The 27,735-nt window shown below is 41.9% G+C and overlaps 1 protein-coding gene across 3 annotated transcripts in view; it reads right to left on the minus strand.

Annotated features, from left to right (window-relative positions):
• Positions 1-27,735, minus strand: part of LOC124622191 (putative mediator of RNA polymerase II transcription subunit 26) — a 283,782-nt gene that overhangs the window by 176,886 nt on the left and 79,161 nt on the right. For all 3 annotated transcript variants that reach the window (XM_047147835.1, XM_047147836.1, XM_047147837.1), the window contains one exon: positions 26,489-26,870. In XM_047147835.1, the coding sequence (XP_047003791.1) occupies positions 26,489-26,870 (382 nt within the window). The remainder of the gene's footprint in view (positions 1-26,488; positions 26,871-27,735) is intronic.

The raw sequence follows: 27,735 nt of genomic DNA on the forward strand, positions 1-27,735 counted from the left end.
ACCAATCCTCAATATATTCCCCAAAAAATTGTGGCTTTATTGTTACAAAAGATCCTCTACCTGTTCTGCAGCATACTAAGCCCATGGAGTTGTAAGCCTCTGCATTAAAATTCTTGCTTTCTAGCCACTGTTATGGCATGGCCAGTAGTATGGGTGATCTTGATCCATTTCATTGTAGACCATCCATCTCTATACCACTCACATCACATGCCCTTATGCCACTCACTCTGGTCGGAGGATTTCCCCACAGGCTCCATCCCACCATGGCATAGGCTACCTGCTATAGTAGCCGTTGCCTGGAGTCCTGATGCCCCTGATTGGACGGGCACACTAAGTGGCTTACGGGAGGAGGTTACAGCTTCAGGCATCAGGATTGCTACCCCAGCATTGTCAGGGGGTTACAATCATGACAGGGGCATCCCTTCCCCCCTCCCCCAAATGGAGCGCTTACTGTTCTGGGTTTTGAGGTGGATAGATTATGCACCACGTAAGGTGTACTTCCCGAAATGGATCACACTTCCGTGAAATTTTGAAAAATGGATGTCAAATCCTAAAGGGGGACCATAAATTGTTATAAATTATTAACTCTGAACAATACCGTTTCATTTTCAAATGGTATATTTTCTCAAGATGCAGCTTTACTTTGTAACTACAAACAAAATTCAAAGCATCTGTATAGGAGAAAATGATATTCCAGAAAAATACTATGGCATAACACTATACAGTGAACAATAAGATATTTTTCCTTTCATCACAACCTCTTCCTCGAAAAGGAAGAAAATGAATAAAAAAATCAGTCAAATTAAATCAAACACACTCAAGTGGTTTCATCAAATGATAAGCAATCAATTGGTTCTTTCTACCCATATGTTGTTCCATAATTTCACCACTTGGTAATCTTTCATGAACAGAAGTGTCACATCTCTACATGTTTTGACTGATGATGATATTCAGGGTTTTTCGGCCAATTTTAATGCACTGGCATTGTCAATATAAAGTGTCGGAATGTTCCGACATTCCAACTAATTCACTTAACAAGCAACTTAAGCAGATTAATTCTTAGGCTCCTTCACTTGCTGTAATAATTTCTGCTACAGTTGTAGATGTAGCCACCACCTTCTGCAACTGACTTATCAATGGTATTGCCCCACCAGAGGGGTCACAGTTCCTGTTGTTTAACGTCTTGTCCACTTTGTCCCCAATGAAATTTTCTTCTCTATTATAAATAATACCACAATTTAATTTACCTTTCAAATATCGGAAAATGCGATCCTTGATTACAGTCTTCAGTAATTCAATTTTCATAGCTCATGTGGTTTATTCACCACAAAAGTTCTGGCTGGACAAATTGCTACGGAGAGATAATTAAGACTTCCAATTGCCTCATGATAGGCGATGGTGGGCGAAATTGCTTCATCTTGATCATTTTCTTATTCTTACCTTATCATAATCCTTCAGCCTTTATCTTTATGTCAGGAAACTGTCAAGGGTCCCTGCTGATATTTCAATTTCATGTTGTAGAGGGTTCAGAAAAGCTGTAACTTCTTCTTCATCACTGCCAACAATTAGACCATCACCTAAGTAAATTACTACATAATGTCTATGTTCACTGCATTTTCACTAAAACAAACAAGAATATGTAGGACTGTTTCAAAAACCCACTTCCTTCATGACTCTCATTTAAAACATTTGTTCCAGCAGCGTGGTGCTTGTTTGAGTCCACAGATATTCCATTTCAAGAGATACACTTGGTATGCGTTACATTCAAAGCTTTCTGGTTGTTCCACATACACTTCATCTTGAAGTATTCCACTCAAAAAATTAATCTTCACATCACATTGTTTTATCATCATCTTTGAAGTAGCTACCATTAGCAAAACTCAAATGGTGTCACAAAGTGCAACATACTATATGCATCTTCATAATCAACTCCTCCTTGCTGTATAAACCCTTTTACAACTAATCGGCCTTTGAAGTGGGTGCTCCCATCAGCTGCAACTTCTTGACATGGAACCCTATGTTGTTTCTCTCCAGTGATTCTACATTGATGGAAAAAAATTGCAACAACAAAGAGTTGTGTGACATACACTAAAGTTGGTACGCATGTTTCTACATCTGAAAGATGATCACTATTCAGATTTGGTATCAGTTGCATAGGAGTCATTCTAGTAGAGCCTCTATGAGGATGCAAATCAGGTTTGCTTCAAAAATACACAATGTAACTGTGATGCGCTTTAGTTACCTTTGAATTGGATGAGGTAAGTTAATGTTGGTCAAGAATGCCTTTAAGTGGACAAAGACACCATTATCAACATCTCACTGAGTTTGAATGAGGTCGTGTAGTAGGATACTGAGAAGCTGGATGTTCCTTCTGCGATATTGCAGAAAGACTAAGCAAGAATGTAGCCACTGTACATGATCGCTTGGAGTGGTGGTTTCAAGAATGTACGGTCACAAGAAGACCGAGTTCCAGATGGCCAAGTTGCAGTACCAACAGGGACGACCATTGTGTTTGGTACATGGCTCTGGTGCATCATATTGCATCTGCAGTAGTAATCTGACCAACAGTTGGCACTACAGCGGCACAATGAACTATTACAAATCAGTTACTTCAAGGAAAACTCTGAGCCACACACACACTGTAGCAATGCATTCCACTGACCCCAAACCATTGCCATTTGTGACTTCAGTGGTGTCAAGCGAGAGCTCATTGGAGGGCAGGGTGGAGGTTTGTTGTGTCTTCCGACGAAAGCTGGATCTGCTTCAGTGTCAGTGATGGCTGAATGTTGGTTATAAGAAGGCCAGCCGAGGGTCTGCAACCAACCTGTCTGTGGCCTAGACACACTGGACCTACACCTACAATTATGGTCGGGGGTGAGACTATGTGACGGTTGGTTGGTTTTGGAGAAGGAGACCAGACAGCGTGGTCATCGGTCTCATCGGATTAGGGAAGGATGGGGAAGGAAGTCGGCCGTGCCCTTTCAGAGGAACCATCCCGGCATTTGCCTGGTGTGATTTAGGGAAATCACGGAAAACCTATATCAGGATGGCCGGACGCGGGATTGAACCGTCATCCTTCCGAATGCGAGTCCAGTGTCTAACCACTGCGCCACCTCGCTCGGTTATGTGACGGTAGGAGCACTCTCATGGTTATCCTACAAGTCCTGACTTCAAAACTGTACATCAGTCTGGTGATTCAACCTGTTGTGTCACCATTCGTGAACAGCAATCCAAGGGGTATTTTCCAACAGGATAATGCTTGCCCACACACTGCTGTTGTAACCAACATGCTCTACAGTGTATGAACATGTTGCCTTGGCCCGCTCTGTCACAAGATCTGTCTCCAATATAGCACATATGGGACGTCATCAGATGACAACTCTAGCCTCATTCACAACCAGCATTAACTGTCCCTGTATCGACGGATCCAACTGCAACTGGCATGGAACTCCATCCCACAAACTGACATCCGGCATCTATACAACATTCTGGCAGTTACACAAGTTATTAATGTAACAGCATTTCACATTTGCAATGGCTTACTGGGTGCTTACATTAACCTATCATCTTGCAATGTTGATCACTTACATATGTTACCTAGACAAATGTATTCCCGTAATTTCATTATTCTACACTATTTTTTGGTTTCATTAATACTTTGCATCTATTTGACTGCAATGTATTAGAAAAAAGTTTTGGACCTTCATGTTCACCAGCATTTAACTTTTATTAGTGTCAATAACTCACCACTTTCTATCCAGGCTGGTTTTCTTCACTGTATTCTGTTCTCTAGTTCATCTTCATAAGAAAATTCAGTAGCTTCGGCCTTCAGGAATACTGTTGACTCCATGTTATTATCATCTGAATATTACTTCTTCCCGAATCAAGCGTATTAAATTTTTTTCAAGCAATGGAAACTCCAGGTTGAAATATCAACAATATTAGGAAAAGGATAGATTGCTACTCTTGGTGAAGATGACTTCTTAAGTTGCAGTCAGCCACAACAAACATAAACTTATACATTACAGCTTTTGGACAAAGCCTTCTTCAGCAAAGGAAACATGCACATTCACACAAGCAGGCACACCTCACACACATATGACCACTACCACTGGTAGTAGCCAGTGATAGGGGTCACGTTTGTATGAAATTTTTCTTCACTTTTATTTCCTCCAGAAGAAGGCCGCTAAGGAATGTCAAATGTAATATGATTACTACAGAAACTATAAATTATTTCTAGCTTAAATTTTACATCGTGACTCAAAACTACTTTCTTTTGGAAGCAATTCAGAGTCTACATCCATCTTCGTCACTGACATAGCCAAGAAGTTGTCCAAAAACAGCCTTTTCATTAAACTTTGAACAGAAATGTTTGTTTATACAAAGATGGAAAACTGTGCTAAAAATTCTGAGGTGATCAAATTTTCCTACTAGTCAACTGTACCACAACTCATATGGAAATTTATGTAGAACTGAAGACCTTCCAATACGATTTAAAATTTAGACTGATATAGTGCAAGCTTCAGCCCACAATCATCTTTATAGTTTACTTGCATTCAGCATCGAATGTGCAATTTCAACAACTGTTCTGTTTTCACATTTGGCCACACCATTTTCTTCAAGGGTATAGGGTGGAAGAATCAGTTATTCTGCTCCCTTATCTGTGAGCAATTCCTTAACTCTGCTGGTATTAAATTTTTTCCCTCCATCACAACTGGACTGTTTAACATTATGTCCTTTGGTTTGGGCTACACTTAAAAATTGTTTAAGCACATTGTACACTTCATTTTTGTAATCACTGTCTGAATGGTATTCTATGAATCTTCCCTAATGCACAACCATCACAAAATTAATCCTTAACCTTACGACCTTCTACATTGATGTTTCTTCAAAACATTCTTGACATGTTGTTTATGTTGATGACCAAATATTTCATGGTGCATTTATAAAGTTTCAGAAGGTGTCACTAAGTCCACTTGATTACTATTTTATGCTCTAACAACATGGATCTTCAACATGTACAGATCTTTTTCCACATAACCCACTGGCTTTTTTTTCCAAACCCTAACACTTTTACAGTTGAACATTTTTTATCATAGCCCTTACATACTGCTGCTGTGGCTGAAAACAAATGAGCACATATAACTTATTTTCCATTCTAGCACTGTACCATTCATTCTTTTGTCTTCTTTTGATATAAAATGTTCCCTGACCAAATGCACGCATACTAGTACCTTGTCTTCCTAATGAGACCACATTAGGAACTTAAAATTTTCCTGTACAAAGTAAAGTACTGTTGATTAACTGAGAGTGATATGTTTCAAAGCACTGTTATCACAATATCAATTATTTAAGTCAATTTAATTTCTAGTAGACAAACCCATAGCGCATGAGGGAATTACGGCTTTTTTGAACACTTTCCAAAATGAAGATGGAGCAATTATGATACATCCAGAAAAATACCCGAAACAAATACTGACCAATGGAAAATACAGGATGCAATAACAACAATATTATGAAAAGGATAGAATGCTATTGGTTATCGAAAGGCCACCACATTAGTTACATCAACAGTGAAGTTGATCCTGAGGATGATACATGATTGTTATTTTAGAATGCTCAAGTACTTGTTAATATCTTACATAGTAAGAACAAAAATGTATCATCCAACGATGTAGTCACAGAAACTTCTTCCTAAACAAACAATCTGTCCTCAGTTAATATTTAAACAATGAAACATATAGAATACTATTCAGGTTTTGCTCACTAGCCCCTGAAATTCCTTTATTCATGTTAACACCACTACCTATAAAGACTCAGGAGATACCACCATAGCCTGAAATTGTGGAGAGTACATTGGACATCAGGATCAAAATTTCCCTCAGACTCAGGAATGAGCGAGTTCTGCTGCTCTTCAAATAAGAATAAATTTTCATAATACACACCAACTCATCGCAAAACAACCTAATGGAACTTACTTCCTAACGAAAAAAAGTTATCAAAATTATATGTACAGCACCTCCTAAAAACCTGCACCATAATATCTTTTAGTGCATCTTGAACACAAACCATTGCTCCTCTGTTTATGCATTCCCTTATATTTTCCACTACAAAGTAACTCCTCACTGTAACAGTAATAAGAATGTTAAAATTAACCCCAGTTTTTGCAAAGTATCATAAGTGATTTCATAATTATTGTGCAGGTAAGTATATTGTTCTCTTTACCACTGTTGCTTTGTAGTAACAGTATTAAGGACTGATTGCTTCTCACTGTACAGGTGACACACTGAGTTGCTGATAGGCACAACAAAGACTTTTATAAATTGAGCTTTCAGTAAAAGCTTTCTTCAGAAAACACACACACACACACACACACACACACACACACACACACAACTGCTATCTCTGGCCACTGCGTCCAGAACGCAGATCTCGCAAATTAAATACAAAATGGGGTGAGGAAGGGTAACGGATAGCAAGGTATGATTGGGGGCAGAGAAGAGCACTGTCTGGTGGACCATGGAGGGAATATATCGCAGCAGGACAAGGCTGCCAGGTGCACTGTCAGGAGACTGTGAGAGACAGAGAGGGGGAAGGGGGGACAGAAATGGAGAGAATCAGAGAAGCAAAAAAGATTAGTGAGTGGGTTGGTAGGGAGCAGTGCAAAATGAGAGTGAAGGGATGTGAATTGGGAGAAGTTGATAGGACGGAGAGTTCAAAAACTATGGTGGAGGATGTGAGAACAGTATGTAACTGTAGGTTGAGGCTGGGATAATCTTGGGAGTGGAGAATATGTTGTAATGACAACTCCCGTCTGTGCAATTCAGAAAAGCTTTTTGTGGAGGGAAGGATCCAGATAACCCAAGTTGTGAAGCAGCCACTGAAATCATGTATGTTAAGTTCAGTTGTATATTCTGCCACCGAGTGGTCCACTATGCTCTTGGCCACAGTCTGGCGATGGCCATTCATCCTGGTGTGCAGGAAGTTGGTAGTCATACCAATATAAAAATCTGTGCAATGATTTCAGCAGATCTGGAATACAAAATGGCTGCTTTCACAGATGGCCCATCCTCTAGTAGGGTAGCATAAGCCTGTGAAGACTCTGATAGGAAGTGCTGGGTGGGTGGATTGGGCAGGTCTTGCACCAACCCTGGTGCACACAGGGATATGATCCCTGTGGGAAGGGGTTGGGATTGGAAGTAACATAGGGGTGCACCAGCATGTTGTGGAGGCTGGGTGGGTGACGGAATGCAACTGTAGGAGGGGTGTGAAGTATCTTGGCTAGGATGTTCCTAGTATCGGGGCATTATGATAGATAATCAAAGTTCAAAAGTACCTGCTTTTCGACAGCTGCCATCCCTAACATACCAAAAAATCCCTCCCTTACAGCCTCACCACCTGGGGATGGCATATCTACAATGTCAAGAACTCCTTTGCCCAATATGCTGAGAGTCTCTCACAGACCTTCACAGACAGGCACTATTCCCCAGACCTAGCTTGCAAACAGATTTCCATTCCATATCTCCACATTCCTCCCACCACTCCTGAGAACCAGGTACAAAGGAGCACCCCCTTTGCACCCAGTACCATAACCAACTGGAACAACTGAATTACATCCTTTGTCATGGCTTAGATTTAGTAACGTTGAAACTTTCCACATCCAAGCAGATCTGTTGTATTCTATATTTATGGACCACATATTGTATAAATAAAATCGACACATGGGTGACGAGATAAATATGAACGTTGACATCAACACAGTGCAAATAGTATCATACTCTACCCACAATGAAGAACACAGCAAACAATTTCTAGCTGAGTTGCTTCTCTTTTATGTCTAGCAAGAGACAAATTAGGCAGGTCATTGCTGCAAACTGCATAATGTGTGGATATCTGGACTGACACTAAGACGATGGCAAACGCTATACATATGCTGTACGTTAAAGCTTGCATAGAAGCTTTCAGAAAAAAAAGATATGTACATGGTGCCCAGGAGGAATGGAGGGTATTCAGGGACATGATAGGAATGCTCACTTGAAGCAAAGAATTTCATATCAACAGATGCCCCATTCTGAATAGTTTCCGGAGTAAAACACACTTGATGTAAAATTTTTTGGGCTGGTGGTGTGTAAGTATGTCTCTTTCCCACCAAACCTCAATGACATTTCATTTTAGCTCAACCCACCTCTCACTGCCTTCCACCTTTTTGCTTGGGATGTCTTCTGCTATTAATCTAACTTGTTGAACATGCAGTTGTCTGTTATGTGTTGTGATTGAAATTGTGCAAGGAGCTGAGAGTGTATTAGAGAGATGCATCGATTAAATGTTTGTACTTATGTTGGCTAAAATATCGTACATATACAATGATGTACCTTCACTCATGACATGTGCGATTTTAGAGAGCGTGCATCCATGCAGTTCACAGGCCAGCTTATAGAGGGCACCTGGGTTGGCCCCTGGCATGCTCTGGTGAGCCACCAAAGAAACAGCATTATTTAAGTGATTGTAAATGAGCTCTCAGCCTTTTCTTTACACTGTATTACTGTTGCCCAGTCATTGTGTTCAGTGCTTCACACAACCGGTATCTTACGTGTCCCTCTATGAAGTACTATATTCCATAATCATTTTTGTTCTTGCTATAACACACTTGGCGATGAGTGAAGCTTACTTTTTCTTTACATGTTAGAGTCAGTGCTAAGTCACCCGACAAACATCTTGCTGGAAGAAATACTCCAACGTCTCAACGTCTCATTGTCCTGCAGCAAGCTTTTGCGGCATTAGAAAATTGTAGCGAAATGTAGGAAGATCTGCAGCGGATAGGCACTTGGTGCAGGGAGTGGCAACTGACCCTTCACAAAGACAAATGTAATGTATTGCGAATACGTAGAAAGAAGGATCCTTTATTGTATGATTATATGATAGCGGAACAAACACTGGTAGCAGTTACTTCTGTAAAATATCTGGGAGTATGCGTGCAGAACAATTTGAAGTGGAATGATCATATAAAATTAATTGTTGGTAAGGCAGGTACCAGGTTGAGATTCATTGGGAAAGTCCTTAAAATATGTAGTCCATCAACAAAGGAGGTGGCTTACAAAACACTCGTTCGACCTATACTTGAGTATTGCTCATCAGTGTGGGATCCGTACCAGATCGGGTTGACGGAGGAGATAGAGAAGATCCAAAGAAGAGCGGCGCGTTTCGTCACAGGGTTATTTGGTAACCGTGATAGTGTTACGGAGATGTTTAATAAACTCAAGTGGCAGACTCTGCAAGAGAGGCGCTCTGCATCGCGGTGTAGCTTGCTCGCCAGATTTCGAGAGGGTACGTTTCTGGCTGAGGTATCGAATATATTGCTTCCCCATACTTATACCTCCCAAGGAGATCACGAATGTAAAATTAGAGAGATTGGAGCGCGCACGGAGGCTTTCAGACAGTTGTTCTTCCCGCGAACCATACGAGACTGGAACACGAAAGGGAGGTAATGACAGTGGCACGTAAAGTGCCCTCCACCACACACCGTTGGGTGGCTTGTGGAGTATAAATGTAGATGTAGATGTAGAGCAATGTCAGCTTTCAGCACTGCTCTCAATTAAGTGGTATTTGTGTTTGTGGTAGTTAACTCTCCATTCAGTGCAACCGTCACCCTTTTTGGCATACAATGATCTGACCGAAGACCAGAACACCTACGAGACATGGTTATGCTAACATTTCCAGGTTTTCTGAATGGGCCATGAAAACCTGTGATGGGCTTTCTTTCTTTCCTGGCTTTCACTGCACATTTATCAGCTCTGCCAATCTTACAAAGTCAATCTTATGGAGCCTGGATTGCAGAATTACACGGTTGAGTCATTTTTGTGAATTTGTCACTAGTACCCCATCATGAATCCTACATCGATCACATTGTGCGTGATGGTATTATTCATGTGGCCCTGGGTAGGGAAGACTCTGAAAAGGCACTTCAATGTGATAACCCGACTCATACTGATGTGCTCTATATACCACAGTCCTCAAGTGTCACAGCCTACAGGCTGCATGGGGAGAGGTATCTGAAATTGCTCAGCCAACTTGTTAGATACATTGCAAGTGTTTAGGATGATAGGGAAGCTGCTGCAGCAGTACAACCTTCAACTCAGTGCCACATCGCTTACGGCCACAGCAGCAACAGCCCGTGTCACAGCAGAGTCCATGTGCCCCCCTTCTCTCTTGTTCATACTGCTTCATCCAACACGAACGTTCAGCATGCCTTAACACTGGGAAGTTTGCAACAAGTGTCAAAAGAAAGGCCACATTGAATCGGTGTGAACTCCTCTGCAAATGTGGCGGACACAGCAGTACCAATGGACATAACTGTGTCTCTACAATGACTGCTTCCCCAGATAAATTGTTTATTGACTTGAGTGTGCTTAATAAACTGCTAAAAATGAAAGTGGGCACAGGAGCTGTAGTGACTTTAGTATATACACAAATGTGCATGGACTTGGGCTGTCCTCCCCTCAAACAGGTTTCACGGAAGATGGCTGGCTACAATAAACAGTAGAGTCCAATCCTAGGTCAGTTCACTGCCCCTGTATCTTACAAATCTGTTGTTGGCCGTCTAACCTACCTTGTTGTGGATCATTCCCATACTGCAGACCTGTTCTGATTACATGTGTTTAACCCTTTTGGTTTCTCACTTGCCAATGAGGTAAATTTAGTGTCAGATTAAGGTCCATATCAGCAAACTGAGTCCCTCTGGCAGTTTTCAGGCCCACATTACCATGAATGAGTGTGCCCGCCCTCGATTTTTAGAGCGAGACAAGTGCCTGTCGCATTGCGCAACTCTGTCAAGGCCGAATCAGACCATTTGAAATTGCTCTATGTCATTTTACCTATTTCTCCCAGTGAGTAAGCTGCACCGCTGGTTATTATTAAGAAGCTGATGCGTAATTCGCCTCTGCGGCGACTTCAGTGTCACGATTAATGCTGTAATACATACATACCATTTGTCCCACCCTGACGAGTTGCTCGCAAAATTATCAGGCGGCCACTACTTTTCCACGATTGATTTGTCGGGAACATAACTCCAGCTCCCCTTGGATGAGCCCATTAGGCGCATTCTTGTTGTCAATACATTTTCAGCCTATGCCAATATCAATGCTTGCCTTTCGGTGTTGCTAGCACGCCAGCAATTTTTAAGCAGTTTTTAGAAGAGCGGACAGTCTCTGTACCTGGCTGCATCAATTACCTCAACGATATCGTTGTTCCGGGTTCTTCCACGGAAGACCAGCTTCGCAACCTCTGATTGTTGTTTTCTGTTTTGCAGTTTGCTGGTCTCAAGTGTAATCTCGATAAATCAATTTTTTCAGCCATCAACTGAGTACCTAGTTTTTGAGGATTCTCACACAGGGGTCGAGTTGTTGTGTCACCATACTGGTGCAACTGCGGCTTTGTCGCAGTCGACCTCCATTAAGGAACTGCAGGTATTTCTGGGTAAAGTTGCGTACTAACATAAGTTTTTACCAGATGTACCCACTGTAGCTCAGCCACTGCATGTGCTTTTCTCTGGTTGCCAGCTTGTGACTGACCATTTGCTTTGCTTAAATCTGAGCTTCAATCTGCTCAGTGCCTGGTCACTTTTCAGCCAGGTCAGGATCTCATGATGGCTACAGGTGCCTCTCAGCACAGTGTTAACATGGTGTTGGCACACAAATACACAGATGGATCTGAACGACCCATTGCTTATGTTTATAAGACTAACTCGCTCTCAGCAGTGTAATTCTCAGAGTGAAAAGGAGTATTTAGTGGTTTTCTTGTATGGTTATACGTTCCATTTAATCAGGGATCACAAGCTGTTGGTTGCTCTTTCTAGCCCTTTGGTTTTTGTGCCGGACAAGGTAGTGCATCGTTTGGAGTGATGGGCTCTCTTCTTCTCCCATTATCATTACAGATCCATTACCAGCCGACAGTGTGACAAGCCAATGCCGATGCCTTATCTTGCCTTCGAATCGAGCTGGACCCAGCATTCAATAGGACGAATTGGTTTGTTTCTATTTAGATATTGAGAACCATAGCACGATCAATGGTTTTCCCATCACTAGTGCCATGATGGCATCGGTTGTCGTTGCGGATCCTGTACTTAGTTGGGTCCTCTCTTTTGTAACGCATGGTTGGTTGGAAAAACCCCCCAGGCCGTGGTTTGGATCCCTGCTCCCTGATTTGTGATTCCCTCTTTGTTATGCCATAATCTACTGCGGATTCTGCATGTCAGTTATTGGGGGACACCATAATGTACTGCGGCTTTTGCATGTCAGTTATTGGGGGATCTCTCGAACCAAAGCTTTGGTCCGCTGGCATGTGTATTGGCTGAGCATAGATGGGAACACTACGCGGCTTAATGCCACTTGCAGTCACTGCGTCAGCAACTGGCGGCCCCGCGGTCATCTTTTTCCGCCCTGGCCAATACTGCAGCATCTGTGCGAACATCTATATGTCGATTTTGCTGGGCCCTTCCTAAATCATTAGTGGTTCATTGTAGTGGACACCTATTCCAAGTTTCCCTAGGTAGTGTGTTGTCCGTCCATGTCCACGGCTGCCACTATTTCGGCCTTGTCTAAAATTTTTGCAACTGTGGAACTTCCATGTATCTTGGTTGCCGATAACGGCCCCCAGTTTGTTTCTTGAGAATTTGAATCTTTTTATCAGGCTAGTGGTTTTTACCATCTCACAGCTGCCCCGTTTCATCCTCAATTTAATGGTGAGGCCAACCGTATGGTTCAGATGTTTAAGACTCAAATGTTGAAGTATGTATCTAGCAGGTCCTGTGAAGCTGCTTTAGGCCATTTTTAGAGTTGGTACCATTTCACTCCGGTGGGGGGACAAGAACCCAGTGGAGCTGCTATATGGACTCCATCCAAGGACACTCCTTCACCTCCTGCATCTGATACTGTGACAGCTGGGATTGCCAGCTCTGTGACGGTTCTGCTCGGGTGCACCTATTTGGGCTCGTGGTTTAGGCTGCCGGTCAAACTGAGTTCGTCCCGTCATCAAGCATCATTGAGGCCAGCATCTGTGCGTCATCCACACTCCGGTCAGGAGGATGTCCCATCACTTCAACCGGCTGGGCCAACCATGGTGGGGCCTGCTCCAGGGGGCCTGCCGATGCCTGTTCCTGTGTTGCAGACAGTTCGGTTCACACCACAGAGGGGGTCGCTGCCTGGCTCTGGTGCCCCCCGATGCCTCTGGCACCAACCACTGACTTTCAGGAGGACGTTGCTATGGAGACTCTGTCCCTGGTCCTGCCCTAGAGCCTCTCACAAATGAGGGGACGGTGTGACAACCCACCTCCTCCTCACTTCTGTCCCTATTCGCCGGTGCCTGCCCACCAAATGCTGCAGTAGCCGCTGCAATGGCATTTTCTGTGACTCACAATTTCAATACCTTCTGAGATCAGTCTTTTTTTTTATGGTAGCAGTGCTTTTTTCTGTATTCTCTATTTTTCTGTGCCAGGTGTTTTTTATACCAAACTTAAGCACTGTTGGGCTGGGCTAGCACTTGGATGGGTTACCATCCAGTTTGCCGAGTGCTGTTGGCAAGTGTGGTGCACTCAGCCCTTCTGAGGCAAACTGACGAGCTCCTTGATTGAGAAGTAGCGGCTCCGGTCTTGTAAAGTGACATACGACTGGGAGAGAGGTGTGCTGACCATATGCCCCTCCATATCCACATCCAGTGACACCTGCAAGCTGAGGATGACACGGCAGACGGTCGGTACCGTTGGGCCTTCATGGCCTGTTCGGGTGGAGTTTAGTTTAATTTTAAGTGTTTTTTTTTTTATGTATGTATGTGGTTTTCCCACCCCTAGGAGGAAGGAGTGATGTACCTTCACTCATGACGTGCCCAATTTCAGAGAGCACATGTCTATACAGTTCACAGAACCGCTTATAGAGGCCACCTGGCGAACACTCTGTGCACAACCTGTATCTAATGTGTTGCTCTATAAAGTACTACGTTCCATACATTGTGTTCTTACTATAATATAAACTAATGAAGAATATGCAGATATTATGCATATTTATGGCTTCTGCAACAGCAGAGCTCCTGCTGCTACCAAAGAATACCATCGGTGCTTCCAACATGTTGAATTCATGATCACAGAGTGTTTACCAGTTTTCAGTAGACTGCATAAGCAGGTATTCTTCCCGGTTCCCATTTTTGTTCTGACTGTGTAGGTCAATGAGCAGAGACTCTCTGTTAAAATGGGTGCAGCACATTCCTACCACAAGCACATCTCAATGTCTCATGAACATTGAAGGCCAAACATTAAATGTGAAAAACTTGTACCCATTTCGCATGTAGTGCATCCACAATCTTCACATTGGTGACAATGCCACAGGACATGAATACTGTCACTGGTTAAATGGCAGTTGTGATGTGTGTCGATTAACACTATTCACTGATGAAGACGCATTTACACGAGGTGGAATCAATAACACAAGTAATAATCATCAATGGTTGCAGGGAAATCCATACCCTACAGTGGAAACCAATTTCTAAGTTAATTTTTTAGCCAATGTTTGGGGTGGCACGCTTGCTAATGTCTTGATACATCCAGTCATTGTAGGAGAGCAAATGATTGGACAGAATAACTTGCATCTTTTGGAAATTTTGTTTGTTGACCACCTTAAGGATGTTCCTGTGGCCAAGTAGATTCAATGTACTTCCAGCATGATGAAACCCCTCTACATCTTACCAGACATGTGAGAAAAAGATTTCACCCACACTTATCCTAGTTGCTGGATTGGTCATTGTAGTACAATTAATTGTCCACCAACACTGCCATTACAGTTTTGTTTATGGGTTGAATGAGGTATAAGATACACAAACGAAAGGTGAATATGCAAGATGAACTGCTTTGCCGCATTATGGACACTGCTGCCCTCATGAGAGAATGCCCAGAGGCACTCGAACAAGCAACACTAACATGTGTCCCAAGAGTGCACATATGTATTGAAGTTGACAGTGAGATATCTGAACAACAGCTGTGATGTAAGGTGTATGATAATGCTTAGAGATGAATGTGTTAAAAACACGTATTTTTCAACCAATACTTCGTAAAACACATGTTGTAATGTTTACTACCTGTGTAAACCTGACATTGTACTGAAAAACATGCAAAATATATAACAATGTACCGTTTGGAATAGAACACATGTCCATAAGTAGTTTTTTCCTTCATATGATTGCTCCCATTATATCTCTGAATATTAACCATTCCTCCTGGGTCACCCTATATGTGGGATCCTGTTTAAAAGATGTGAGCATGGCATATTACACTTTCTTTCTTCTACAGAAAAGTGTAGTGTAATTCATGCAACCGGCTTTTTATTTAGATTCACAAACATTAGTCTGTGAACAAATGGTTGTAAAGTAACAGTATTTTCAAAAGAAAGTTTAATTGTTGCTAGACATTTAGAGCACCAAATCATGCTGCCTATACGAATATGAGCATACATTGACAGGTATCCGTCTCACTCATTCTTGGGTAAAAATAGGACTGTTTTGCTGCCCCAGCAGTTGACTTTTAAACCTAAAGTTTTCAGCATTTAATACAATAACCAGGAAACAAAATGAAACTGAATAATCAAGTGGAGACTTTATAAAAAAACACAAGTGGCAATTATGCCTAAAAAAAATTATAGTTTGTGACTAAAAACTTACAGAAAGCATCAGACTTAATGTTTTTACAAGCACAATGCCGTGCTATTGTTTCTGCGAGGACACACATTCTCCACAACTGACAACTGCACTACAGTGAGGAGACAGGATGATCGGCTAGTTTTTAACATTCAATAATCCAGGAGAGGTATTTAAAAGTAAAAAAAAAAAAAAAAAAAAATTCCTAGCTTTCTGAACTGTTAGTTTCTTCATTAGCGAGAGAAGGTCAATAGATAAGGAAGAAACTAATAGTTCTGAAGGCAAGGAATAGGATTTCTTGCCTGCCTTTAAATGTTCAGCAACACTAGAATTTTACCTGCTGATGGTAAATAGTGGCTTTCCATTCCACCTCCTTGCAATTTTATAGTTTTCTCTCTACAGTCTTCTGATGTGAATTCTCATTGGGAACTGGTGTTACAATGTGTCCTTGGTCCTCTCCACTCACCTGGCCTTAGTTTACGTTAATTATTTTCTCTAATTTCGTTGATCTCAGCACTTCTTGTCAGTAACTATTCCGTTCTTCATACTGTAGTTTTCTATATCATCTATTTTCTGCCCTGTCTGTTTTTCCCTGAAATTCCGCCCACACACAAGCACCCACCTGCTCCTCCTGCCCCCCCCCCCCCCCCCACACACACACACACACTCTCACATCCCCACCTACTCTGCCACCCACCCCCATCCCCAGCCCCCACGCACGTACACATTCTTCTGCCACATAATGTTCTCACCTTTCTGCTATTATAACCTCTTGCACAATGTTCTGTCAGTAATATCTGTCTTGCTTATTATCCTGTCTTCCACCTTTAAGCTCTAAGGTTTTCAAATCCCATTCAGAGCAGTTCCCAACAACCAGTCTTTCCTTCTCATCCCACCCGGTAAGTCTTCCCTGACCTGGGCTACCGGGTAAGTTTTCCGAACTCTACATGTTTGCTAAACCTTACCAATCTTTTTCCTTCACCCCTCTTCCTTCCCCTTCAACATTTCTGCCAGAAGAAGAAACCACTGGCTCTAGACGCTTGCACATTTCTTAACTGCTTGTGTGTCTTTTCTCCTGCCACTGATTGGTGAGTAGATTTATTATCTATCCAGTTATTCTGTATTTTCAAAATCTGATTATTTTTGTTGATATTTTCATATTTTTGCAGAAAGTGTTGAAACCTAGGGCTGTGAGATCAGTTTAATTTACAGTAACATGATCAGGTGAAACCCATAATCTCTCTTGGCCTTCTGGGGGAACATTATACCTCCAAATGATTAGGTCATGATTGGTGAACATTGTAGTGACTACTACACTGTGAATCAACGTTTAATACAGTAACACTTTTTTATTGACATCAAAAGTAGAAGCACTGGCATACATTGATCCAGAGTAAACCAAACAAAGTCCAGTAGCAGATTGCACAATGTTCTGTCAGTAATATCTGTCTTGCTTATTATCCTGTCTTCCACCTTTAAGCTCTAAGGTTTTCAAATCCCATTCAGAGCAGTTCCCAACAACCAGTCTTTCCTTCTCATCCCACCCGGTAAGTCTTCCCTGACCTGGGCTTTTTTAAGCGAGTGGCGTCAGGCACATTCCCTGGAATCGAGGACAATGGTGATGCACACAGGCCTTATTGCAGGGGACGGATAGTGTTCTGCAGTCAAACTGAAGACAAGCTATTCAATGGGGTAAGGCATCCAGTTCATGAAGTGGCAGCCCCACCAGTACACTCAGGGGCTATGGACTGGTAACCCACACCACCACAAAATTAAAAAAAAGAGAAATAACCAGACGGATTCTAAGGATATGGCCTTTGCCCTCTGAAGGAAAATCTGTGTCAAATTTTGTAGAGTAAGAGCACAGAGGCGAGAAGGTTAAGACAAGTGGAAGAAGAGATGAGGAGCTATTGATTGGTTGGATTGGAAATTGGTGAAACAAGGCGGCCAGAATTGTGGGAAATTCAAGTATGAAATGGAGGAGTGTTGCTGCATGTAGCACAGACACACGGAGATGTGATGTACAGGAATTGTACAGAGCTCTTATTATCTAAAATCTGAAAATTGAGCATGCTGGAGGGGAAACCAGTCCCAGAGAGAATAACAGAAAAATTAAAACACACCTGCAGCTACTATGGTTTCCAGGTTTCCACATATAACTTACGGCGATTGCGGACTAATTCGTTAAGCAAGCCACGGCAGGATTTTCAAGTCTTTCTCCAGGTGGACGAGTGTTCTTTGTCCAATGGCATTGAACCGAGCTACGTGCGGTGGGAGACTGGGCTCGTGTTTGAGAGGCTAGTATTTGAAATCCCCGTCCGGCTGTCCAGATTCAGGCTTCCGTGATTTCCCTGATTCGCTTAGGCCGAATGCCGGGACGGTTCATGGGAAAGGACACTACCGATTTCCTTACTCATCCTTCTCCTGTGGGAGCTAGTGTTCCGACGCTAATGACGCTGTCGTTGACAGGACGCTACACTCTTAAACTTACTTCTAGCGACAGATAGAATCTTTATATTCTCATAGTTTTCCATTATCGTTTTTAATTCGTGGTATTTCTGGTTGAGAGTTTCGTTGGGTGAGCAAGTTTGTGTTTCTTATGGCATCCTGTTCCCATTTACTTAATTTACTAGTACTACGCTTCGACAGCTGCGTGTTATGGGCCACAATAATACAGATTTCTTTAAAGGCAAGTCCCTTGGAGAGAAATGGTGTCGAGATATTCAGTAGCTCGTCCATATTGGCAGTTGCGTTGCAGTCGAGTAAAACAAAATGCATTCAGCAGACGTTCCCAGTTGCGTGGGCGTTTCCAAAACAGCCATGCCCGCTACGACGAGTCTACTGTCAAATCAGTTGAGATTCTCAGGCGATGGACTCTCACAACGTTCAGTTTATCTTGCCACAGTAACCGAATTTTTAGAGTGCCTTTTTAATATTTGGCAACTTAGTTGTTTTCCTGAGGAGTATGTGAGAACTTTTCTATTAAAAAAAAATTGTATCTGACAAAAAATATAAACTTTGAGACAAGAAAAAGGTTAGTGAAAAGGCCGAAAGACTACTTTCACTGCGAAAGATGAAATGCAACGATTACTAGCTTTTGTAATTCAGTGTTGCGGGAGGCGTTTGAAGACCTCACGCGTTGATCGAGTAAAGAACACGGTGAAGCCAAGAGATAGTGGTTGGGCACATTTTACGTCACGAGTCGTCGTTGAAAATCGTAGTTACAGATTTGGTGGAAGGAATGTATCACAGATGCAGGCCGTAGAGATGAGCATAAAGCAGAAATACTCACAGCACCGCAAACAGCTGCTATGTGTCTACTGAAATAGCTGAAGAAGAGCTACAAGATGCATTTTATACAGAGTTAAACAGAGTACTTGGGCAAAATAATTGTACAGACATAAAAAATTTTATGGGCAGGTTTGTAAAATGAAGGGCTTGAACAATCATGGATGTCCATGGCATTTGGAACAAAAAGCTAAATGGTGAAGTGCTGACAGATGCATGTGCGGTAACTACCACATATTACTAGGCATCTCCACCTCTGATGGCTACTCCTCCAGCCAATCAAAGTGTGCATAGTTGACATGTGTCTTTGCAAATAGCATTGCACCACTTCCGCCTTCACCTCATCACACTATGTCATCAAGGCTCATCCGTTAGCTCATCACCTGCTACCCTCTAGCAATCTGTGACACAGACGCACACACTGATGCTCACAGCACACAAATTGGCACCCATTTGAACAATGGTGGCTAACTTAGGCTACGGCCTGGGCTCCATTCTTCATTTTGCTACGTGCACAGTAATAACTGTGTTCTTGTAATCTACGCTACGACTATCTTCAATCTGCTACTGAACTTTGTTTGGTTTACTCTGGATCAATGTATGCCAGTGCTTCTACTTTTGATGTCAATAAAAAAGTGTTACTGTATTAAACGTTGATTCACAGTGTAGTAGTCACTACAATGTTCACCAATCATGACCTAATCATTTGGAGGTATAATGTTCCCCCAGAAGGCCAAGAGAGATTATGGGTTTCACCTGATCATGTTACTGTAAATTAAACTGATCTCACAGCCCTAGGTTTCAACACTTTCTGCAAAAATATGAAAATATCAACAAAAATAATCAGATTTTGAAAATACAGAATAACTGGATAGATAATAAATCTACTCACCAATCAGTGGCAGGAGAAAAGACACACAAGCAGTTAAGAAATGTGCAAGCGTCTACAGCCAGTGGTTTCTTCTTCTGGCAGAAATGTTGAAGGGGAAGGAAGAGGGGTGAAGGAAAAAGATTGGTAAGGTTTAGCAAACATGTAGAGTTCGGAAAACTTACCCGGTAGCCCAGGTCAGGGAAGACTTACCGGGTGGGATGAGAAGGAAAGACTGGTTGTTGGGAACTGCTCTGAATGGGATTTGAAAACCTTAGAGCTTAAAGGTGGAAGACAGGATAATAAGCAAGACAGATATTACTGACAGAACATTGTGCAAGAGGTTATAATAGCAGAAAGGTAAGAACATTATGTGGCAGAAGAATGTGTACGTGCGTGGGGGCTGGGGATGGGGGTGGGTGGCAGAGTAGGTGGGGATGTGAGTGTGTGTGTGTGTGGGGGGGGGGGGGGGGCAGGAGGAGCAGGTGGGTGCTTGTGTGTGGGCGGAATTTCAGGGAAAAACAGACAGGGCAGAAAATAGATGATATAGAAAACTACAGTATGAAGAACGGAATAGTTACTGACAAGAAGTGCTGAGATCAACGAAATTAGAGAAAATAATTAACGTAAACTAAGGCCAGGTGAGTGGAGAGGACCAAGGACACATTGTAACACCAGTTCCCAAGTGCAGAGTTCTGAGAAAGTGGTGTCTTGGGGAAGAATCTAATGGGCATATGTGAAAAAGGCACCCAGGTCATGGCTGCCACATTGTAGAGTATGCTGCGTGGTACTAATATACACCCTTTGTCTGTAAGCATTCATCGTAACTGATAACTTGGTGGTACTCATACCAATGCAGAAGGCTGACCAGTTTTACACAACAACTGGTACACAACATTTGTTATTTTGCAGGTGGCTCTCCCTTTGATAGAACATGTTTTGCCAGTTATATGGCTGGTATAAGCAGCAGGGCGCATAGGGCAAATCAATGCCACTTGCCTTGATGCTCACCTCATCCTCACCATGGGCCAGCTACACACTTCTGCTCATATTAAACCTATTAACAAACAACAGTACCTACATTCTGACAGCTTGTATCCTTTCTACATCAAACAATCCCTCCCATAAAGCCTTGGCATTCGGGGCAAACATATCTGTTCACATGAAGACTCTTTACGGCCATACATCACACCATTCTCACCTCAGCCCTCAATGGACATAATTACCCCACCAGTCTAGTTCAAAAGCAGATTTCTGGGCCATCGCACCCAGTCCTGGCACTGCTGATCCCCCCCAAGAAACAACTTAGGAGTACTCCTCTCATCATTCAGTATTATCCTGGTTCTCAATACGTTAGTCACCTACGACAGGGCTATGATTTCCCAAAATCATGCCTGGAAATGAGGTGCATTCTGTATGACATACTGTCCGTCACACCTAGAATACTCTTCATTGCCTCCTGCCCAATGTCTACAAAATCATGTTCCGAACCTTTGCTGCCGCTCAACTCTTTTTCCAACCTTATGGCTTCTACCCCTGTGACCACCCCCTCTGTAAGATTTGCCCTGCTACCTATATAACCCCTGTAATTAGCACAACATATAACATCAAATAGGGAGCTGCCGGTTAAACAACAATGTCATATACCAGCTGTTATGTAAACATTGCTCAGCCTTCTACACTGGTTTGTCTACTATCAAGTTATCACTTAGGATGAATGGGCATAGGTGAAAGTATATACTGACAACACACAATATCCTTTTGCAGAGCATGCTCCACAACATGGCAATTGTGACCTCAATGCGTGTTTCACCACTGGGCCATCAGGGTTCTACCCCCAGACACAATTTTCTCAGAACTCTGCAGGTGGGAACAGGTTTTGCAACATGTCCTTGGTCCTTGCCACTCACCTGACCTTAATTTACATTAATTAATTCTCTAATTCATGGGTCTCGGCATTTCTACTCAGTAACTATTCCTTCCTTCATTCTGTTTTAGTTTTCTGAATCTTTTATTTTTTGTCTCGTCAATTTTTTCCTACCACATCCCCCCCCCCCCAAACACACACACACACACACACACACACACACACACACACACACACACATCTCCATCACATGTAATGCACTTAGCTTTCCCCTCTTACTCACTCTTGCACAATGTTTTGACTGTAATCTCTGTCTTGATTATTACCCTGTCTTTCGCCTTTAAGTCTTAAGGTTTTCAAATCTCATCCAGTGCAGTCCCCAACAACCAGTTTTTCCATTCGTCTGTAAAGAATTCGTGTTAGTATTTTGCAGCTGTGACTTATTAAACTGATAGTTTGGTAATTTTCACATCTGTCCTATCTGGTAAGTAGGTCAAAGAAAGCTTTGTCCCTGAACTACAACACAGATTTCAGGACCTCTCTGTAGAAAACTTCATGCAGGAAGGAATCGATGCAGGTTTCCACAATATTTAAGAGATAATTATCTAGGTGTTGGAGAGCACATCTTAAGATTTACGACACACCATTTCTGTGACACGTCGAATGAAATTAACCAAAAGACAGAACTAAAACAAAAGTTCAATCTTTGTAAGACAAGTGGGCAGATGATTGAAGCACACACATAATATATGGAGACAAACAAAAGAGTGGAAATAGGGATTAGGAGGGAGAGAAGGAATTGGGTAGATGAGCAGATACAGTTATCAGAATAAACAGCAAGATGGGGGAATATAAAGAAACTGTACAATGTCATCAAACGGCTATTAATGAAGAACTTAAGATGTGAAGTACCTGTTGAGCAAGAATGGGGTGACGATTACGACTCATCAGCTACAGCTTCAAATGTGTGAGGAGCACAGATGATACAGTTTTTCTCGAGGGCATGCAGCTTTACTGTATGGTTAAATGATGATGGCGTCCTCTTGGGTAAAATATTCCAGAGGTAAAACAGTCCCCCATTCGGATCTCCAGGCGGAGACTACTCAAGAGGACGTCGTTATCAGGAGAAAGAAAACTGGCGTTCTACGGATCGGAGCGTGGAATGTCAGATCCCTTAATCGGGCAGGTAGGTTAGAAAATTTAAAAAGGGAAATGGGTAGGTTAAAGTTAGATATAGTGGGAATTAGTGAAGTTCGGTGGCAGGAGGAACAAGACTTTTGGTCAGGTGAATACAGGGTTATAAACACAAAATCAAATAGGGGTAATGCAGGAGTGGGTTTAATAATGAATAAAAAAATAGGAGTGCGGGAAAGCTACTACAAACAGCATAGTGAACGTATTATTGTGGTCAAGATAGACACAAAGCCCATGCCTACTACAGTAGTACAAGTTTATATGCCAACTAGCTCTGCAGATGATGAAGAAATTGATGAAAAGTATGATGAGATAAAAGAAATTATTCAGGTAGTGAAGGGAGACGAAAATTTAATAGTCACAGGTGACTGGAATTCAAGAGTAGGAAAAGGGAGAGAAGGAAACATAGTGGGTGAATATGGATTGGGGGTGAGAAATGAAAGAGGAAGCCGTCTGGTAGAATTTTGCACAGAGCATTACTTAATTATAGCTAACACTTGGTTCAAGAATCATGAAAGAAGGTTGTATACATGGAAGAACCCTGGAGATACTAGATGGTTTCAGATAGATTATATAATGGTAAGACAGAGATTTAGGAACCAGGTTTTAAATTGTAAGACACTTCCAGGGGCAGATGTGGACTCTGACCACAATCTATTGGTTATGAACTGTAGATTAAAACTGAAGAAACTGCAAAAAGGTAGGAATTTAAGGAGGTGGGACCTGGATAAACTGACTAAACAAGAGGTTGTACAGAGTTTCAGGGAGAGCGTAAGGGAACAATCGACAGGAATGGGGGAAAGAAATACAGTAGAAGAAGAATGGGTAGCTCTGAGGGATGAAGTAGTGAAGGCAGCAGAGGAACAAGTAGGTAAAAAGATGAGGGCTAGTAGAAATCCTTGGGTAACAGAAGAAATATTGAATTTAATTGATGAAAGGAGAAAATATAAAAACGCAGTTAATGAAGCAGGCAAAAACGAATACAAACGTCTCAAAAATGAGAACAACAAGAAGTGCAAAATGGCTAAGCAGGGATGGCTAGAGGACAAATGCAAGGATGCAGAGGCTTATCTCATGAGGGGTAAGATAGATACTGCCTACAAGACCTTTGGAGAAAAGAGAGCCACTTGTATGAATGTAAAGAGCTCAGATGGAAACCCAGTTATAAGCAAAGAAGAGAAAGCAGAAAGGTGGAACGAGTATATGGAGGGTCTATACAAGGGTGATGTACTTGAGGACAGTATTATGGAAAGGGAAGAGGATGAGGATGAAGAAATGGGAGATACGATACTGCGTGAAGAGTTTGACAGAGCACTGAAAGACCTGAGTCGAAACAAGGCCCCGGGAGTAGACAACATTCCATTGGAACTGCTGAGAGCCTTGGGGGGAGAGCCAGTCCTGACAAAACTCTACCATCTGGTGAGCAAGATGTATGAGACAGGTGAAATACCCTCAGACTTCAAGAAGAATATAATAATTCCAATCTCAAAGAAAGCAGGTGCTGACAGATGTGAAAATTACCGAACTATCAGTTTAATAAGTCACAGCTGCAAAATACTAATGCAAATTCTTTACAGACGAATGGAAAAACTGGTAGAAACCGACCTCGGTGAAGATCAGTTTGGATTCCGCAGAAATGTTGCAACACGTGAGGCAATACTGACCCTACGACTTATCTTAGGAGCTAGATTGAGGAAAGGAAAACCTACATTTCTGGCATTTGTAGACTTAGAGAAAGCTTTTGCCAATGTTGAATGGAATACTCTCTTTCAAATTATGAAGGTGGCAGGGGTAAAATACAGGGAGCGAAAAGCTATTTACAATTTGTACAGAAACCAGATGGCAGTTATAAGAATACAGTGGCATGAAAGGGAAGCAGTGGTTGGGAAGGGAGTGAGACAGGGTTGTAGCCTCTCCCCGATGTTATTCAATCTGTATATTGGGCAAGCAGTAAAGGAAACAAAAGAAAAATTCGGAGTAGGTATTAAAATCCATTGAGAAGAAATAAAAACTTTGAGGTTCGCCAAAGACATTGTAATTCTGTCAGAGACAGCAAAGGACTTGAAAGAGCAGTTGAACGGAATGGACAGTGTCTTGAAAGGAGGATATAAGATGAAAATCAACAAAAGCAGAACGAGGATAATGGAATGTAGTCGAATTAAGTCGGGTGATGCTGAGGGAATTAGATTAGGAAATGAGACACAAAGTAGTAAAGGAGTTTTGCTATTTGGGGAGCAAAATAACTGATGATGGTCAAAGTAGAGAGGATATAAAATGTAGACTGGCAATGGCAAGGAAAGCGTTTCTGAAGAAGAGAAATTAGTTAACATCGAGTATAGATTTAAGTGTCAGGAAGTCGTTTCTGAAAGTATTTGTATGGAGTGTAGCCATGTATGGAAGTGAAACATGGACGATAAATAGTTTGGACAAGAAGAGAATAGAAGCTTTCGAAATGTGGTGCTACAAAAGAATGCTGACGATTAGATGGATACATGACATAACTAATGAGGAGGTGTTGAATAGAATTGGGGAGAAGAGGAGTTTGTTGCACAACTTGACAAGAAGAAGGGACCGGTTAGTAGGACATGTTCTGAGGCATCAAGGGATCACAAATTTAGCACTGGAGGGCAGCATGGAGGGTAAAAATCGTAGAGGGAGACCAAGAGATGAATACACTAAGCAGATTCAGAAGGATGTTGGTTGCAGTAAGTACTGGGAGATGAAGAAGCTTGCACGGGATAGAGTAGCATGGAGAGCTGCATCAAACAAGCCTCAGGACTGAAGACCACAACAACAAAAACACAGTTGTATTAGGCTAAAAGATAAGAAACATTAATTAAACTCTTTAAATAAAAGAAGAGTGTTCTGGCCACAAAATAAATATAGATATGACAAAGGAAATTTGAGTAAACTTTCGGAACATGGAAGAGCCTCTCTTTGTAGAGGGGCAGCAGGTGCAAACTGTTAACTCACTGGGTAGTGTGATAGCAGAAGAGGTGGAGCTAGAGAAGATGCAGAGAACGACGTAAGAAAGACAAATTCTCTCATAACGCAGTTGTATACAAAATGGCAGAACAGAACCATCATGCACAAAACTAAAATTTGTATTGTTAATGCAAATGTGAAGGCTGTCCAATACACCAGTGAAAGCTGGAAAGTAGCCAAGAAGATAACATCACAGTTACAGAGCTTCATAAATAGGTTTCTCTAGCCCATCATGACTGTTTGGTGTCCAGAAAAAAAAAGTAATGAGGAGTTCTGGAGGAAAACAAACTAGATATGAGAGAAAGTGGAGACTGCTGGGGTGCACACTGAGAAAGCAGGAATGGACCAATCGACCAGGAGTAGAATCGAATTCACAGGAAATGAGAAAGAGAGGCAGGCCCAGATGTATGAGGAAGAGGACTGTGGTAAGGGAAGCAACATCAAGTAAGTCAACAACATATTAAGTCCGCTGATACATAACGTGCTTGCCTTAAAATTCTCAAAGGACATTCTGAGGTACATTATGGTCTACAAGCCACATTCAAATGCAGATCTTGAATGAAAGCACAAGAAGAGAAAAATTCTGTAAATACCAGTTAAATCAGTTGGTTTACCTGCTTGCTGCTGCTGTTGCTGCTGTTGTTGTTCGTATTGGTCAGCAGAGTTCATAAGACTGGTTACTAGAGCACTAATTTCAGGGTTGTCAGTCAGCAGATGGTTTTCCTCTTGATTCCGCTGTTGCTCTCGTTCTTGCTGTTGGGCTGACAGCTGCTGCTGCTGCTGTTGTTGTTGTTGGTGCTGTGGCTGATGGTGTTGTTGCAACAACGAGGTAAGGCATGCATGGCTGGGCACTGCTGGTGCTGGTACTTGTACTTGATTCTGAACTTGAGTTTGAGGTGCTTGTTGTTGCTGCTGTGACTGCTGTAAAAGCAACTGCAGCTGTTGGTGTTGTTGTTGCTGTTGCTGTTGCTGTTCTTGATGAGGCTGTTGCTGTGACTGAAACATAAATGTGGGATTATCATTTTTAAGTGGAAAATGATAAGTTACTATAAAATTCTCTTTTCTGAACATGGCACGAAACATTTGTCAATATGTAAATAACAGTCCAGCAACACTCCTTACGCAATTATCAATATCCACTTGGGCAGTGCATGCTGGGAACAATGTGGGAATCCTCGTCTGTAAACTTGTAGAAGATTGTAGTGTCACAGACTACCTGGTACCTTCCTGCAATTTCTTCTAAAATGATTTTGTATTTTGTGAAAGAGTGATCATTGCGCTGTCTGGCATTTGTGTTGTTATGGATGAGCATGGTATTAATGGAAATAAAAAGGGGAAATCAGGTGTTTTCACAATGCTTCCCCATCTAGAATAGCACTATGTGTCACTTTTAATTTAATATCCCCCGTCATAGATTATCAACTGTGCTGCAGACTATCACATCATAAGGTATTGCATGGAAACTGGAGATTTAACCCAGGATAGATTACTAGCATGGCATATCTTTCCCTTGTTGGTTATATACTAATAATGGAACTTTCTTCCATCAATATTTGAGCAGGTTACTTCACATACAAGTGTCAACACATTAGTGGCCTTTGTTGCAAACTGTAATGAAAACACAAAAAAAGTTGTAACTGTAAGGAATAACAATGGATGACAACTGAAGAAAATTATTCAACAAACATAATTCACAATCTGAGCCACTTGTTTCATTGACTTGCCTTAGCCAGTAATCTCGACAATGCCCAATAACGGTTGTGAGTCTCTTAAGTGGAGAAAGGCAAGGGTAACTGAGAGATCAGAATAACTCTCTCAAGATATATCATCATCCATCTAGAGGGGAGGAAAGTGTATATGT

The sequence above is a fragment of the Schistocerca americana genome, chromosome 7 (assembly GCF_021461395.2).
Source record: "Schistocerca americana isolate TAMUIC-IGC-003095 chromosome 7, iqSchAmer2.1, whole genome shotgun sequence".
Classification (NCBI taxonomy): Eukaryota; Metazoa; Arthropoda; class Insecta; order Orthoptera; family Acrididae; genus Schistocerca; species Schistocerca americana.